The 19,195-nt window shown below is 38.1% G+C and overlaps 1 protein-coding gene across 6 annotated transcripts in view; it reads left to right on the forward strand.

Moving 5' to 3' along the window:
• The window catches only part of THRB (thyroid hormone receptor beta), a 291,817-nt gene that overhangs the window by 240,394 nt on the left and 32,228 nt on the right, over positions 1-19,195 (forward strand). For all 6 annotated transcript variants that reach the window (XM_090046526.1, XM_090046525.1, XM_090046528.1 and 3 more), the window contains one exon: positions 17,554-17,654. In XM_090046526.1, the coding sequence (XP_089902652.1) occupies positions 17,554-17,654 (101 nt within the window). The remainder of the gene's footprint in view (positions 1-17,553; positions 17,655-19,195) is intronic.

The following is a 19,195-nucleotide window of genomic DNA, read 5'->3' on the forward strand; positions in this document are numbered from 1 at the left end:
CAGCTAATTCTGAATAACTTGAATGTTGTGATACAATCTGTATGTTGAGATTCCAAATCTTTCTAAATGAGGAAGACCTGGGTCTCTAGATGACACATGCCATAAACATGCAGAGTCACTTTGCCAACTGTTCAGGAGAATGCAGTTTTTCTGCAGAAAGTCTCATTTATACAGTCACTCACATGATAACTATATGCTACGGTGATCTGTTGTTTTCAATAGCTACTTTTGTACCCATTATTGTTCTGAGTTATTTTGGACACTGTTGAATGAAATTGTTGTCTATGTAGGAGTAATCACAGTAGTATTTTCTTCCTAATATTTCTGCAAATTATTTCATATTCCTCTTATTTGTAAGTCAGCTAACATCATAAGGTGAAATTGGGGCATTTGATCATGCATAATAAATTATCCTAAATAGAATTTTTAAAATATTAATTCATGCAGGAATATATTTACAGTCTCAAGTAGAGTGCATACTTCCTTACACTCTGGTCCTGATTACACTCTTACTTACACTGATATAGCACCATTGACTTCATTGTACACATTTCTGGGTTATACTGGAGCAAGTGAGTTCAGAAACGAACTCTGTGTTCTTTTGTGCAAGATCAAAGTCTGAATTTCACCCCTAGTTTTACGATGAGATGAGTACTACTAGCCTTTGCAGTGTTCATAAGCTGGATCCTTCTTTAGTATTTCTGTTTTAGAACAGGCAGGTTTGTGCCTGTAAAGGTTTTGTTCTATTCGTGACTAATTAAAGAATTTCCATACGTTTGAATAACCAAGTAATTGAGAATGAATAAAATTGCAAATATGACGCTTCGTCTAGCTATAAACATTATATTCTGTAATAAAGTTGAAATACTATCTAAAATTGACATTACATGAATCGGAGAATCTAACACCCAAGTAAAACACCAAGTCAAAATACACTGAAGAAACAGACTGAATTACAGACTGGTGTGTCTATACATTCATTAATGTGCCTTGATACTGCATGTTTAGTTTAGTACTTGCTTAATAAAGTACTACCTAAATGCGCAGTAACTAGAATTACTGTACAGTAGCACCGGCACATGGTTATTAGGTGACGCTTACTGCGCATTAGCCTAATAATATTGTGCAGTAGACTATTAGCACGGTTTTCAACCACTACACTGCTGTGCAGTGTTATAACATAATGTGCAGTAAGTGTCTCATGTAGACGTGCCCAGTATGAATTATTTTTAGTAATGCTTTCTGACCTTGGAAGTTGTGCATCTCTTATTTATTTGATTAGACCCTGAACCTAAGTGAAGGGAGAGGGATCAGGCCTTAAGAGGTTCAGGTGAAAATATTTCAGGAACATTTCAGTCTTAATAAGTATTTTAATTTTTGCAGTGCTTGATCTGAGATGTTTCCAAGGAAACAAATATCTGCAGTGCTATAAACCTGAGTCATTCATAAGCATATTGCAGGTGAAGAAACCTCATAGACCAGCACTACTTACCATTCATGTCTTGTCAAAGATGTATTCTTATGCTCTTTGGTACCTTTCTTCAGATACTTTGTTTTTGTTGATTGATTTTTCCCTGTATTATTGCAGTTGCCCCAAAAAGAACAGCATATATTCTGTATAATGTATCATTATTATTTATACAAGGGTTGTAAAACATCTGGAGATTTGATCTTAAAATATTGTAATAGAGACAGATAGATGTGTCTTACTAGGTTACTGGACATAGACTTTTTGTCCTGCAGGCACTGTACTGGCACTGATCACTCTATAACCAGTTTTAAATATAATTATTTTTATTTTGGGGGAAAAATACAAAGTGGTGGGGAAAAATGGTGGAATGATAATTACTGAGGAGATGGCTGGCTCATTCAGCACAGCAAAACCAGAACTTGGTTCTGGAAACCCTGAACCAAGTCCCTGGAGGTAGTTTTGTATTATACAGAGTGTCCTAAACTCTCAGATGCCAAAGAGTTTTTGAGGACAGTACCATACAGGAAGTGCTTTACAGAAGACTGGATGGGACCCTCTGCAAAGTACCTCCTCCATAGTTCCCATGCCCATTTTTGACAAGTTGCTAGGGAGTAGGGCCACATTCCCAATTCTCCATAAAATCTGCTTTCCTCCACAATAGCCCAAGCCTCTCTAGTCCCAATGTTTTTTGTTTCCCTCCCCTAGCACATCTCTGTCCAACTCTGGCGGTGTTCTCCAACAAAAATGCCCTACCCTTAGAGCAAATACTAAGCAACTTCTTTGAGATTGGCAAATTTAGGATCTGTTGCTCCTCACAGTTGCAGCATCACCAGTGGGAATACCTGTGGAGGTTGTAATGTAGACAAGGCAGGTATTTTTAATTCCCCCTAAATTTCTGATTGATAATATAATGCAATATGTACTCCTGTATATACATTATTTTGTTCGGGTCTTTGGACCAGGTTTTGTTCAAGTCATTTGAGAAAAGTCAAAGAAGCCTTGGGCATGAAATCAGGATCTTATTGACTTCACAGTTTCCAAAAATAACAGATGTTGCAGATAAATGCTGCAAATGACAGAGGACATGCCAGTAACTTATTTCTTACAAAAGGGGAAAGCAATTTTCTTATTCTTTCAGCACAATAAAAACTTAAATACCTTCCACGTTAAACAAAGATGTGTTGATGATTATGTAGTTCTAATTTTTAGACTTGCTAAATATAATTTAACTCAGCTAGACTAGTTGTATCTTTTCAGACTAAAGCATATTTTTAATCTTATCTTATTAGTTTTCTGGTATTACCAAACAAAACATAAGTAAATGAATTGCATCTTGAGTGGTGGCATTAAAGTTTATTTTCAAAAAACTCTTGGACTTGAATTTCTATGTTCCTGCATCTAATTTTAATTAAGTGTTAATATTTTTATAATTCTGGCTGAAGTTCCTAAATTGTATAATCTTTTGAAGATTACTGAGTGCTTAAAATTTGAGTAAAACACTGACCAGGCATATATGGCCTTTGGGTAGGGAGGGAGGTGGAGATGGTATTTCCTACCTCACTGTCCTGTACAGCATAGCCTGCTCTCTATCCTTACAGCTACTGGGAAATTTATATGGTAAACAGAGAAGACCTTACGGAGTGCATGGAATTATTTATTTCTAGAGAATGTGAATACTGCACGCTAGGCAGGTTAGAAATTGGGGATACAGATCACTAAAACCAATCACATAGCCTGGTGCATTTTGTGGGTTTCCATACAAATAAATACTGCAAAGTTTACTGGGCATTTTGCATCAACTAGTGACACAGGCTCCTTCTATTCCCACAGAAGAGGCGTGTGACAAAACCATATGCATTTATTCAAAATGTTTGCCCATCACATCTGATGTTTACATATAATAAATGTGAAGGGGAAAATATCCTTGTATTCAAAAGTATTTCTTCACCTTTTGAGATGACTGACATACATTTTAAGCTGTGGCCTTGTCCTTGTCTAATGTTTTGCTTGGTAAGAGAGCTGCTTTTGTTTTCAAGCAGAAGGGAAAAAATGTCCTTTTTGCCTCTGAAGAAACAAAAAATATGCTAGGGAAAAAAACTGGGTATAAACAAGTCACCGTAGTTATATGGCGGCCTCAATACTTTGGTGCCTGACTCGAGGTATGTTAATGGGACATAGATTTCAGAAAGTGCAGAGTGCTTATCCTTGAAAAATCAGACTTATGGGTTAAGTTAGACATCCGAACTCACTAGTCAGTTTTGCAAATCTGGTGAGCACGAACATAAAGTTAGCACATGCTTTATCAGGACACAATGCCAATACCAAATACTAATTTTAGATTATATTCTGTTCAGCTTGAAGTAGACTAAAAACAGAAGTCAGAAATCAAACCATATGGAGTGCTTATGGACTTATTTCTGGAGTTTTCAATAAATACTCCATCATTGCACCAAATGATGAAAGTTCCCAGGGGCAAGTTCTTTCCTGAAGCAACTTTATTGACTTCAAAATTATACCTGCATGTGTAAGTCAGGTCTGTTAAATGCAATATTATTTGTTAAACGGATTATTAGGAATAAAGAAAGTTGATTTAGAATTAAAGAAATAAAAGAAAAGAAATCAGTGTGTGAAACGTTACTCAAAGTAACGGCACTCAACATTGCTCAGAATTTCAATTGTGCGTGGGGGAAGAGAGCACATTTCTTCATGTGCTCTGTAAAACATCCTGAAATGCTTATTGACTCCAGCTCTTGAGAAGTGTATATGCCTTATGCCCCATTCTTTTGTGTTTTAACAGTACAACTTCAAACATTTAAGCTTCCATTCAACACAAGTATAAAAAACTTGCTGAATGGGGGCTTTACTTCAGCTAAGTTTAAGAGTGTTGAATATTGTTTAATATGACTGAAACATTATGATTAAAAATAAATTATTGTCAACTAGTTAATATTTTTACTTTTTGAGAACCAGTAAGAAGTATTGACATAAATGAGTAACAGTGATGCTCCTTCTGCCTGAAGGAGGGTGACTGTACCCAAAAGCTTGCAAAAAAGAATTTTCCCAACTATTTTGGTTGGTTTAGTAAAAGATATCGGATTTACCCAAAGAACCTCATCTACCAGAATCTTGCTATTCAGCTCACAGAAGTATTACCACGTCATTGCAGTGCCACTGAAGAAAGCGTAGTTGGCTGGTAAAAAACTGAAAATAAATGGCTAGGGAAAAGACCCTGGGGGTCTTTAAGCAGAGACTAGATGAACACCTTGCTGGGGTCATTTGACCCCAGTACTCTTCCCTGCCACGGCAGGGGGTCAGACTCGATGATCTGCTCAGGTCCCTTCCGACCCTACAAACTATGAAACTATGAAAAAGGACATTTTTAGCTCAAAAAAAAAAGGCTTAGGTGGATTAATACTGCTGTTTAGGATACTGCGCTTCCATAACATCATATGTTTATTGTTTTTTAAACAGGATTGAAAAGCTTCATGTATGAACAGAAATGAGTGGGGAAAACATGCAGTCATGCTAAATTTTTATCACAGGCATGAAACAGAAATAAAATGTGCAAGCAAAACCACTATCTTAGCTGTAATATTTAAGCAGTATCCTCTTGGTCGATTGAAAATAATTATTTCAAAGTTTCCCACCTGTGAACTCGATAGAAATTACTTATCCAAATCACTGAAGTTTTAAAAAGCTGTTTTCCTATAAGTGCATTAACAGGCAATAGGGAGATTGTGTTATGAGGGGAGATTCATGCATGTAATTCTGTAAAACAAAATCAATAAAGCTGATGACAGATTAAGTTGCTAAATGTTGTAAAACGAGACTACTGTTTGGGTGATCAGCACAGCACTATTGGATTTTCTATAGGTTAATGCTGAAAAACAAGATTATTGATTTTAGGATTTTCAACATATCCCCTCTGGGGGTTCTTAAGAGGTCTTTACAATGCTTCACACTTAAGTTGACAACTCCAGTGACATAACTGTGTCCTTGCCTTAGTAATCATTTTCTAATCATATTGGAAAAGGCTGAAAATGGCTTATAAAACGATTATTTCCAACAAACAGAGGAACAGGAGGGTTGTCTGGATGTTGCTTCTTTGTCTGGTGGTCATCACTACCTGTCTGCCATTTTCCCCAGGAATTAACTTACAGTCCCAGATAAGACCTCTGACTGTCATAAATCTGCTTCCCAATATGTTTGACTGGCAGAGGAGTTCACAACCCATCCCAATATAAATAGGATTTTAGCACATGAGGTGCTGCTCTAAAGTAAAAGAGGCTGTTTTGTAGTCGACTTTGGCGTTGTATATTCATTGCTCCTTTCCCATTCCATGTGTATGCAAGTCTGCGTGTGTATGCATGCGTGTGTTTGTATATGTAAAGTAGAAGCTGAGATAGGATAACAAAATGAGCTACTGTATGCAAGAAACATATGAAGTGCATCCCGCTGCCGGTAGCAATTGCTACATGCAGTCCGCTGATTATTGCACATATATTGAAGATAGTCAGGGTTACAGCAGTTGTGATGCTCAGGTCCTGCACAATAACAACATATATATGGAACAGGCCTGGGCGGTGAATCAGCCTTATACCTGTAGTTACCCTGGAAACGTGTTTAAAAGCGAGTACTCTGACATGGACATGGCCCTGAATCAGTACAACCAACCTGAATATTTCACCGAAGAAAAATCTACTTTTTCTCAAGTGCAGTCGCCATCGTACTCTCAGAAGAAAGGTAGGGGGAATTTATTTAAATAATAATAATAATAATTAAAAAAAAAAAACCTCTCTGTTTTTGTTTTGCTTTAAACTTGCAGTTGCATCAGTTGACTCAGATACATCTTTGAATGTGAAGGCTGCCTGTTCAAATTTGAAAGCAGCAGTAACATAGGTTGCTAGGTGATTGTAAGGTTCTCTGTGAACGAGGAGGATTTCCAAGCACTTTTTCTTATTCTCTAAAAGCCACTTTGAAATATATTGCCAGCTTTGTGTTTTGCATGAACATTTAATTAATTTACTATATGGTAGCAGACTAAATGAGAAAGTTTCTCTTTATTAATATGGTCATTTATGTGTTCTTCAGCTTATACATGCCTAGTGTTTTATGCTAAAACAAGTTATGTTAATCTTTGACAGCTGTAAAGGTAAAATCTATTTTAAGACAAAGTAACTCAGTATCTGTAGAATTTATTTAAAATAGAACTGTAAATATGCGTTAGAAAAAAGAAATGATGCAATTTGATTTTAGCTGTGCTTAAAATGAAAAGCATGTACATTTTAATTATATGAAGCAGTAAAGACTTGAAATTCAAGACTACAGGATAATGAAATAATGAGCCTTTATTTTCTCCTTGAAAAAAGTTGATCTAATCAAAATGTTTGTGGAATATGATCCATGTAAGATCCACTCCCGTAGAGTTAAATCATTTCTGAATCCTCCGTAACATTCCATCTTTATTAAATTTCTCCTGTTGCTTCCAAAGAGGAAGAAGCTGTGCCACTTCTCAGCTAGAACCCAGCTTACTAGCACTCCGTTTTTAACTTTTGCCGTATCACATAGAAATTGCCTTGACACCTGATACAGTTATGTAAGAAACAGAGCTTATATATTCTTCACCAACATATATTTCACTTAAATAACCTAATTAAAAATATAAAGGCACTATCATTCAGATCAATATGGTATCCCTTTGGTTATTAAAACCAAATCTCCTGCATGAAATCAGTCAGAAACTGAATGGATCTGATTGTACTAGTTACATAGAGAACAAAGAACATTTACTATTTTAAGTAGGTCTGTAGACAGAAATAGCCTGTATAATCTTATTATTATACATATTAAAAACTTAGATTTTTTTTTACCTCTTTCAGGAAATATTCATTTACACTTTGTGAACTAAGTATATAGCTTCAATCAAAAAAAATACCTTTGTGCTGTTCTTTGAATACCTTTGTTTCATGGAAAAGGTGTATGTATATAAAAACAGATTCAAATGTAGGAAACTAAAGAGAACACGGTCAAATTAAATGTTATTTATGGACAGAGCATGTTTTTCTATTTGAAATATTTTTAGGTTTTTTTTATAATGAAGGGTTTTAACTGATACATTTCTAACTTTTTGTAACATTTTCCCATGTCTTCGTCCTCAGCTATAAGATACTAGTTATGGTTAATTTATCATAAAATAGGGATTTGCCACTGCATATGTCAGTGAATGAATATATATTTCAAGATGTTAAAGGATCCCAAGTAATAATTGATGCATCTATGTCAGGGCTTAAAACAAATTGTTTTAGCACAGAGACATTCAATATCTTTACTAATCCATGCACAGACTTCCTACCTGTTGGGTTGGAAAATACAATGTTATTTTTAAAACCTTTCCACCCTTTCATGTTTGCCATATATTATACACACTTCATAAAAATCTCAGAGATTTTCCAGTTTTCCTGGGGAACAGTCCCTCAATCACAATAAATGCTTATTGAAAATTGATTGTTCACAGAAGATGTGCAAAGTTTTTATGGATTTTTTAAACCTTAATTCCTGTGGTCAGCAATGAAAGGGTTGCACCCTTGTATCAATTCTATGCCAATGCTGTATTTGCCAAACAAGAGATATCTAAACAGTTGGACACCCATTCACACTTCTTTTCTATTGCTTGCTTTCAGCCAAATTATCATAAAATTAACAAATCTGTTAATCTTGTCCCAAGAACAGAAGGCTCTACACAGGGCATGTGTGTCTGTATTGATCCAGAATTGATTCTTTTTGTTTGTGAGTGAAGCCTTTGTAATATCTCATTAAAGCAAAAATTAAGACCGTAAGCTGGTGGCCTGGAACAACTTTGATTGTTGAAACTGGGTTTCGTGTTAGTTCCAAGAAATTCATAATAGCCTCAGTACTGTTTGTGCTATTCACAATCACTTTGTATTCTTCAGTAACAAAGTTGTCTAAACTTTTACTCTTTTGTTTTATTCCCTAGTGAAAGATAAAATGATAGAATCAGAGAAAATATGGATGAAAGGGACCTCAAGAGGCAGTCTAGTCCATTCCCTTGTCCTGAGGTGGGATGAGCTATACCTAAACCATTCCTGACAGATATTTGTCTAACCTGGTCTTAAAAAAACCTGCAGTGATGGAAGATTCCATAACCCAGGTTCCATCTGCTAGAACCTGGAAATGCTAAAAGAAGCCAGCCTTTACGACATATGTTACGAGAGGGTCATTAGTAGGATAAAGAAGGACTTAAAAAGTTAAGTCAAATTATATAACATATAAGAAAATACCTTACTTTACTTCAGCTATCTCTGTACACTGAAACCAGTCATTATTCAGTTTCTGCATCACAGCCTTGGGAGACATGAATTTTAAGGGAAAATTATGTAAACTTCTAAAAAATCACTAGCAGTGGATGGTGTCTGTCTCCTACTTTCCGTGACTGTCTTCTAAATTCCAGGCTTTATCATGCATTATCCAAAGGTGACAAATCTCTATGAGATACTATTATTTGTACTGTGGTAGAGCCTATAGCCTTGACTTCTGTCCCCAAGAGAAGTACAGAGACAGATTTAAGTTGCTCAGTTTCTATATGAGAGCGCCATATCTAGTGGATAGGACCAAGGACTGGAAATCATAGACACAGAACGCTATTGTCAGCTCTTCACCAGAAATCCTGAACCTGCAAAAAAATCTTATCCACATTAGCAGCCCTGCTGTCTTTAGTGGGCTATTCAGGTCAATAAAAGTCTGTAGCATTAGGCAGTATAGTTGGGGGAAATACAGGTCTGCAAACACTTCATTATTCCTTTGGGTGAAATACAGCCAGGTGCCACGGCCAACGTATGGTCTTTCCTTTGCACAGGAGATGCATGGTGCACCCATCACATGTACACCAGTGAGGAAGACCTAAAGCAGGCAATGGGCAGCAGAAAATATATTTTACAATATCCAGTAACCCAGTGTCATGTGTAACTGGGACCGAGGGGACTCTTTGAGTCCCCGAGGTTGGAATAGGAGCTACTGAGACTGGGCTGCACAATCCATCCTGAAATTGGTTTGCCTCCAGCAAAAGTATTGCCATCCACTTCCTCCGTGGGGCCAGGATGCCACCCTCGGAAGTTCTGCAGGTGGAGTACATTTTACCCTCTGTGAGTGAAAACAGCTCACAGGGTTTGCTGGCTATGACTCTTAAGTCATTGGATGACCTTGGGCAAAGTATTCATCCTACCTATATCTCAGTTTCCCCAGCTGTAAAATGACATTATGCAACAAATGTAAAGGTCTTTAACATCACGGAAGACAAGCAACGCATAAGTTCAAAGTATTGTTGTATTGTTAATGTTCTTATTATTTCTCTTTATACATTTTTCTGTCAATTTACATGCAGTAGTTATCAGAGCATACCAATGAATTGGTCCAAAATGACTTCTTTGTAGTATGAAATACATTAGTGGATTTTCTGAATAGATAAGAAAATAGTGTGGAGTGTTCTTCCTACCAAAATAACCCCTTTAAAATCTCTCTCTCACTCTCACTCCAGTTTGCAAAAGGAGGCTGATGCTTTTGTTATCTTCCAACATTTTCAGGAAAAAAAAATCTCACTGAGCTATAGGTGTCCTCTTAAAAGTTGAAAACCTGGGGTGCTCCTAGCACAGATGGATAGTTTAAGGATAGTTTTGACCAGAAAATTGGTATCTTCTTAACCAACAGATTGGGGTGCATCTGGAACCAGGTCTGCTTGCTTTTTGAACTCATAAAAAAGAATGTTGACTTGCTCTCATTGTGGGAGTGTGAATTATATTTGCCTTGCACATTATCACCAAAATTGTCTTTCATAAGCCTTAGGTTCTCATGTTCTTGCACCATTTTTCAATGTAGGATGTGACCTCTAAAGACACACAGGTTCTTTTGAAAATCTTATTTTAAGTCCCAAATGTAGAATATTTAACATTGATAAGAAGGGTAGGTCAAAAATATCATGGCCTGACTGTTAAATGTGGTCCCCATTACCACATTCTGTACCAGGAGTTAGCAGCAGACGTAACTACATTGCTGATGGCAACAGTTTACATGATAGTATAAATAGAGCTAAATAGTTTTTGGTACTCCGTCCAAAACACTTGTGTAGCATGTGCTGCTGACTAATAGATTTTCTGATACAGACTTAAGTTTTAGGTCTAGCTGTTAGAAAAGTCATATTTTCATTTGTGGAGCTGAGCACAGTTGGAGTCTGTTTAAGACTGTAAATGTGTAACCTTGAAATGGCATCTTTTCAGAGGTACCTACTGGATTTTAGTGATATTATCAGGTAAAGAAAACTGCAAGCAAAGACTGCAATGCATATCATCAAGCAGATCCACTGTTGAGGGAAATGTGAATCTGCTTACTAACGTTTGTTACTTCAGTGTTTTACAAAGTATTTTCTCTTGGTGGTAATATGTTAGCAAAAATGAGAAATGAAAAAAATCAGAAAGCATTAAAGTGGTCCTGCAAAAGTCATTAAACAGACAGTTGAGATGGATAATAATGTAGATTATTTGTATTTATAATGCTCTTCCTTGTTTTTTCAGAAGAGAAAAGTTTGGCTTACAATGATTAAGTCTGACATGACATAGCAAATCATTGACAGAACTAGAACAGAGTGTATTTTTTCCAACTCTCAGCTCTGTGCTTAATTTAGTGGAACACATTTCTTTAGCTTATATATATAAGTAAAACAGGGATTATTTTTGTTGAAAGTGGTCCCTTTCTTTTATAGTCAGGTTGAGTTATAAAACATTAGAGACAGACTGAATCATCAGAATAGCAATATGAATCTACTTTTCAGCTCTGGTAGTGGATTTTCTTTCTCCACTTTCACTGTACAAGACACTATATGTCAGAACTAGTTTATGAACAAGTCCAACACCCCTAACTTGTATTTAATGAATAGCTCTTACTCATGCATATCATCCTACAGGGAATAAAAAATTTAAGAACAGACCTTTAGTACGTTACTTTGTGCCATATGCAGCTGATTGGTACTATAAAGTGCTAAAATACTGAATTTTCAAATGGACCTCTCTTTGTGCAAATGCAAAGCTGAGCATTTCTGCTTGAAAGAAATGAAACTAAGTTGGTTTCAAACATGAAATAATAAACAATTACTCAGCAGCATAACGGGGGTGGGGAAGGTATGTGGGGCTCTGGCACCAGGCGCCCATTTTGAGGGGGTGCCAGAAGTTAGCAGCAAGGAGTACATAGTGCTGCAGCAGCAGCAGCTTCCCGTTACCACAGGTATAGCTATGGCAGCCAGGTGTGGGGACTCCATGCTGTCATTGTAGTAGCAGCAGCTGCAACAACCACAGGTGAGCAGACTTTTCCATGCCAGCAGCAGCCAGGGGCCACATCCCCATGTGTAGGCACATGCAGTTTGTGGTGCCACAGATCATATGTGTGGAATGTTAAAATGTGCCCTGTGCTGCAAATTAGTAATAGGGGAAAAAAACACTGGGGAAAAAAGGTGGTTCAGAGCACACAAAAATAACATGCACTGGAACAAATGGAGATTTGTTCCTCTAGTGAGATGCTCTGGCTGCAAGCCAGAGCATCTTTACTGCTCCATTTGTGCCCTAGCTGCTCTAGCATGCTGCGAGCCAGGAAGAGCTGGGCAAGGGCAGTTTGTCCGAAGTGGAACAATGTGACTCAAAAAAGCACATTTGTGTTGCTGTAAGCACGTGCCCCTGCTTGTCTGGATGCAGCCAGGGACTTTGGGTCCAGGGCAGATAAGACTGACATATCTGGTCTCCACTCCTTTTCTCATCCTGCCAGGGGACAAAACTTGCTAGTTACGCCTCCGCAATTATTAGTATGTAAGAGTGATTTTTTTTCAGTCCCCTGCGCACATCTCACACTTCTGTGATTGAAAGTATCTTTGGTCATAGAATTTTTCTGAAATGCAGCTAATTGACTAACCTATGTTAAGATGTCTTAGCGTTGTTGGCTATAGCCATGTTGGTCTCAGGACATAAGCAGACAAGGTTCTTTGGGTAGATGTGGTATCTTTTATTAAACCAACTAAATAGCTGGAAAATTGTTCTTTAGTTGATCTATTAAAAGATATCACATTTACCCAAAGAACCTGCACATGATTAGAGGTCATGACAGCAGGCCTTATGAGGAGAGGCTGAGAGCCATGGGACTCTTCAGCCTGGAGAAGAAAAGGCTCAGGGGTGACTTGGTGACAGCCTATAAGTATGTAAGGAGTGTGTATCAGGAACTGGGAGAACGTCTGTTTACCAGGGCACCACAAGGGAAGACAAGGTCTAATGGTCACAAACTGCTGGAAGACCATTTTAGACTGGATATAAGGAAATACTTCTTTACCATCTGAGTCTCCAGAGTCTGGAATAGACTCCCCCCAGAAGTGGTGCCAGCACCTACTCTGGATATGTGCAAGAAATGCCTGAATGCTCACCTTGCTGGGGTCATCTGACCCCAACTGACTTCTTGCCCTTTGGGCAGGGGGCTGGACCCGATGATCTCACGAGGTCCCTTCCAGCCATAACATCTATGAAAGCTATGAAACCTTGCCTGTCTATTAAGAAGTCTGGCATTTTTGTCCATGTAATCAGAGGAGATTCAGAGTCCTCGTCCTCCCACGCATTGAGAAGTCTTTTTCTCTTATAATAAATTTTTTTTTTTCATTGACTTTCAAAATGGGTTTTTCCAGTGCCCTCCAAGTACAGAAGTGTTTTAAGAAGGCATCTTTCATCAGAAGAGTTCAGTAGTAGTTTATGGAAGAGACATTTTCTTTGCTAGGTATGTGCTTCTGCGAGGTTCTGAATTCCTTTTGTGTGGCATAAAGTTCAGTGAAATCACAGTGGAAGTTGAGAACAACCAGTATGTTGCATGAGGGACCCTGCACCTCAAAAAATTGATTGCAGAGCATTCTGTGCATTTGAATTAAAGGCTGTGTGACATTCTCATTGTTTTTTAAACAGGCACAGTAGCCCAAACAGAACTGACCAAGGGCTTTCCCAGTCCTGGAGCTGCACTGTGAATGCGTACACACCTTCCGGGGACCTGATATACAATCATATAACTCACTTTAAGCCATGTGATTGTAGATCAGGTTCTGAATGTGCACACGTTAGCTGGTGCCAGGAGCTGCAACAGAAATGCAATCAAAATAGGTATGGGTTCACAGGAGGGCTATCAGGTCCACAGAAGAGTTAGTGGGTCCAGTGGGGAGGCTGGTAGGTTGGGGTGGGGAGGGAGAGGGAAGGGTTGGTGGGTGCATGAAGGGTTGTCCATCCAAGGGCTTTTCTGATATATGCATGTGGGTTACATCAGACCAGCCATTTTTTTTACCGAATCTAACCTTCCCAAACATGTATAGATCAATCTAACCTTAGTTAGGTCAGTCAGATTTTAAGGTCTGCACATGGGTGAACTAAGTGAGATTGGGTGGTGACTTTGCCCAGTCTAACCTCTACAAACATGTGCATAGTTCAGCACTAAGTTTGATCAGGTCAACCACTTAGGTTGATCAAAGTGTAGCATCTGTACATACCCTGAGTAAGCAGAAGCAAACAACTTAAATAGTTTTATTTTTGAAAAGCTATGCAATATTTGAGGCAGAGCCACAATGTGTACGTTATAAAAACTCCTTGGTTTTGTTAGGAGGTGGTGGCTAGGTTTTTCTTCGGCATTTATGAGTTCCCTTTATAGAAGGTGCTTTTTTATCTCTTGTGGGTGGGGCAAGAGTATTTTTCTTCAACTCTGGAAGCATGCCTTGAGCCAAATACAATGGTTTAAAATGTCAGTTCTTCAAATGAAGATGTGAGGATCTACATATAGCGTTAGAAAATATTCTGTTCGGCTTAACCCAAGAGATTTCATTCTCTCTCTAGTGCTGGTAGGAAATGCTCATTGTACATTTCCCTATGGAATATTTTTTTTTTTCCTGCTGAACCCATAGAAAGAATGTTACAAGTCAGAATTCAATTTGATCAAGTATTACGGGTTTCAGGCAGGGTTGCTGATAGTGGATTATGACCACACATTCCTTGAGGGCAGAAGCCAGCTCTCCTGTTGAGCAGTTTGTCTTGCCAAGACAGTAAGATTAGACAGAGTGGCAGCTGGAAGTCTGGAAATCAAGGGAGTTATCTTAGACTACAAGAGAAACAGCCACATGCTAGATCAAGGTCACTAGCATCTATTTGTGTTACCCCACTTAGAAAGGTCTACGGTTGGGTATTAAGCTGAACTGTCTCAGGTTGTACTGGATGGATACATGGATAATGGTGCAGATCCAGCCTTATGCTGATTGTAGGATGGTGTCACCCCAGCAAGAGCAATAAGCTCACAGCACACCTGGGCTAATAAAACTTTCAGTGGGATGTGTTTTACTTTTATTAAGAACTTACTTAGCCAGGTTGCAATGCTGGATAGCTCCAGGTTGGCTGTTGATTGAGCACAGGTTCCATCCAGGAAATGTAAAACAAAATAGAGCAGGAAGGGGCTGGTAGAGCAGAGCTTCACAATTGCTAATCATCCAATAGCATAATGTCCATTAGGAGTCAGTGGCATACACTAGAAGAGATTCATGCTGTCCTTTGGTGTTGGTGACCTATATAGCCAAGTATACATGACTCATTCCATACATTCACCCCTCTCTGCCATATCTAAAGTGCAGCTTGGATGTTGTGGACAGACAGGGCCTGTTCATTTTTATCTAATTTACAAGGTCCTTTTTGAGCTGTTGCTTGAGTTGGTGCTCTGCAAACATCAGATGCTTAGTAACTTCCCCAAATTCTAGATTCCATCTGGTCCATCGGTTGCCCTGGGGCTGGCCAGAAATTTTTACACATCCTTAGCTCTCAAAGTGGCTCTAATTTGGTTCTGTTTCCGCATCTAATCCTTTTTGCAGAAAGTCTCTTCTCAACTCAGCTGCTTCCCTCTGCAAAACCCCTGTTTGGTGTAGCTCCATAAAAGGCACTACAGTTTACCAATGTTGGAGCTGCCTCTGGCTTGATAAGATGCTAGAAACTAGCATCGGACCACTATGTAACATAGCTCCAATAGCTGTTTCCCTTTCTTCTTATGGTGATTGATATTTATTATTTTCATTATGGTGGCATACTGTGTGTCCCTACAGGCTTGGGGTCATCATAAACTTACTGCCACCGGTATGCAAATATTCCCACCTAAATATGAGAGCAACCATTTCAATGTCTGTATTGAGTAAATTAGGAAACATTCTGTTTAGTTCCTCCTTGGTTCCCTGGAGGTTGTGTGATTTTATTGTTGCTGTTGTTTTGTTTCTCAGAGGCTCTTAGGTATACAGCTCCTGTAAATTAATTAGAAAAACTACAACACTGAAAATCTTTAAGTTCTCCCCTAAACCTTAGAGCCTTGAATAAAATAGACACAGATAGGTACTTATCTCTGTTTTTACTACTGAAAGCCTATTGCATAATCAAAACCACACCTTTTGCATTGGGGTACCATATAAACATGTACAATGCACTCTTTAACTTGTCTGCCAGAGCATTGTGTTAATGATCAGGAATTTCCATTACTCCCACAGGGTGAATTTATTCCAGAAATTCCCATGCCAAATAATCCTTATGCAGAGACCTAGCCTATCTAGTTGAGAAATCGATTGCTAATAAATTGTTTGAATAAAAAACTTTATTTCATAGTTTCATAGTAGGGTCGGAAGGGACCTGAGCAGATAGATCATCAAGTCCGACCCCCTGCCATGGCAGGAAAGAGTACTGGGGTCAAACGACCCCAGCAAGGTGGTTGTCTAGCCTTCGTGGTCTTGTATTTTATTCTGATTTTAAATTTCTAGTTTAAAAATATTATTGTGTTATTAGAATTCTGTTTTGTTTTTAAACTTAATTTGCAACACTTGATGGTACTAAAAATGAATGTTATGAGAAATGAACCAACCAATGCAACTGTTTTATTTAACAGTGATAGATAATTGCAGGTGCTAATAATGTATGGTAAGTGTCCTCAGGGGGGAAAAATCACTCCCACTCATATACACGTGAATGTGCAAATACACCCATTGAGCGCGTCTAGACATGTGTTGGCTTTTGGTTCCCTGGGGAATGCCTGTGCCATGAATGCTTTGGCACGCATTGAGTTACCCCAGGAGTGGTAGGGGATGCTGGAGCCAGCACTGGGCTGGCCCCAGCAACCTTACCTGGCATCCTGGGGGTGTCCCAGGGCTGCAGCTGTGGAGATCCTACTGGGCACAGCCTGGCCAGCAGCCAGAGCACAACTCCAGGCATCCCAGCTTCATTTTTCAGCAGCACTGCTCCAGATTTTTTTTTTTCTGTGAGTTTTTTTTGGGGTGTCTGGGGAAAAAAATGGAGCAGCACATATTCAGACAGCATGCCCCTGCAGTGCAGAAAACACCGGACTGTGCAATATGTGGCACTGCAGACGTGTTTGCAGAGCCATGTACTGCATGACTGCTTGTCTGGATGTGTCCATTATGTTTCATTCCCTCATTAAGATGCCCAAAATGTCATAAATTCACATATCTTAAGTATGTCCCTGTAGTGCACACCCATCTGAAATATGACTGGTATAATTTTAGTTCTTTGAATATGCATCCTGAATCATGCCCATAAAAATATTTGGAAATAAGTGCCATGCAAGCTTTAATAAGCTATTCAGTCATTTACATAAACTTGTAGCCATCTTATTTCATGCTATAAGCATATCTGTTTTACGTAACATAAAGTAAAATGAAATTTGTTATATTGCACCTTTTTCATGTTTAAGGTATTGAGTTTAAAAACAGTATTTCCCAAAAAAATAGTTACCCAGTCTGCCCTTCTAGACAATAATTATCCTACCAGGAGAAACACAAGCTGCTCTTTTGAAAAAGAGATGGTATTATAGATTGTTTCTAAATGTTTATCACATTTCTAGCAGAACCCTTTTTATCCAGGAATTCCAGTCTTTGGCTGTGGGAATTCCGAAATGGGGACTATGTAGAAGACATCTGTAGTGAATGTTAAAGTTATATTTAGATGCTTACCTGCCACTTTGTCTCTTTCTTACAGGGTACATACCCAGTTACTTAGACAAGGACGAGCTATGTGTAGTATGTGGTGACAAAGCCACTGGGTATCATTATCGCTGCATCACTTGTGAAGGCTGCAAGGTAAATAGAGTGGAAAGCTTGGAACTGGAAAGAACAGTCCAGTTCACTCTATATTCTTATACAAGTTGCTGTACTGGGCTGTCACAAAATATAAAGGCAGATGAGAAGAGAATAACTACATCTATTAATGATGATAATCCTTGTATCCATATGTATCCGGTATGTAGTCAATTCTGCAGAGGTTCAAAATTGAAAAGAAGTTGTTTTGTTAAGTTAGCTTTTTCTAGTTTTATTTTAAAAGTTTGTTTTCTAATTTAAAAAAATATATATTTGACCATAGTTTCAGCTTGTTTAAAACAATATTCTTCTATAGACTTTAACAGAGCTACCTATTTTACGGCAGCTGAGAATCTGGCTTGTCAATATGATTTTTTTCTTTGATTGCCAGTACTTCTGTACCTATTGCAAAAGAACAATAACCCACATGTCCATGCAAGCTCAGCATTCAGTAGCATGAAGTAATAGGAATGGTTTAAAAAAATAGTTCGGAAACTCAATGGAATTAGATTTCTGTTTGTTTGTTTTATACACTCACTTCCAGAGTACAGCATAAAACTAAAAGTACAGCTTCACCCAGGTAGGATGACAAGTAGGGGGAAGCAAAACATTATGAACTGTTGACCCTTTTTACAGAAGTGCTCTTCAATCAGCTACAAAATTATAGTTAAACTAATATAAGATTTTGCCATGAGATTGTTAACATTCAAATATATGTTGTTCAATAGATCCAAACAGTCCTAAAAATCACTGCCAAAAATGCACTTAAATTTTATATACCAGCCATTCTTTTCTCAAAGGCAAAACTTTAAACGATCCTTGTGCGCATAGGGACTTAAGCCAAGCAAAGAATTGGCAACAAATTATTTAAAAAATAAATCCCTGTCTCCTGTACATGAGAGCGGCTTGCTGACAGAGGGTTGTCTGCTGCCTGTTCAAAATTTCTGGACAGATATTTTATAAACACATATTTCAGGCTGTGTTTTGTAGGGTCCATATATTCCTTTTCAAGTTGTGTGATTTGCTGGCAAAGTTGCTTCCAATTGTTTCTGTTCCCCAGAAAGATGAATTAACATTTTTAGGTGTTTCTGCCCAAAATCAGTTTAATTTGGTGATTAGTTTAATCTGGGCTGGATTAATCTTTGCATTTCACAAAAATTCCTATGATCAAAGCATCAATGCCTTATGCAAATTTTTCCTCTCACTATTTGTCACTTTCTAGAACTGTGCCTATGTCTCACATATTGTAATATACAGGTAGAGCGAGGGGCTGTTAGGGACTAGGTTTCTGTCCTTACATTAGACATTGCTTGATTGTACTGGCTCAAATTAGAGTTTGAGATATTATATATATATATATATATATAAAATTGCAGCCAATTTCATTACATCTTACAGGGCCATGTTCAGTCTTCTGAGGGAATTGAACATATAGGCATATATATTTTTGAAGCAATTTCAAAAGTCAAAGTTTCAAAAAGGCAGCAGCAGTTATGTTCTAATTATTGTGTGTAGACAAGCTGGGAATGATCCATGTAGTAAAA

Source organism: Crocodylus siamensis, chromosome 5 (genome assembly GCF_052110815.1).
Source record: "Crocodylus siamensis isolate JL-2025a chromosome 5, ASM5211081v1, whole genome shotgun sequence".
In the NCBI taxonomy this organism is placed as follows: domain Eukaryota; kingdom Metazoa; phylum Chordata; order Crocodylia; family Crocodylidae; genus Crocodylus; species Crocodylus siamensis.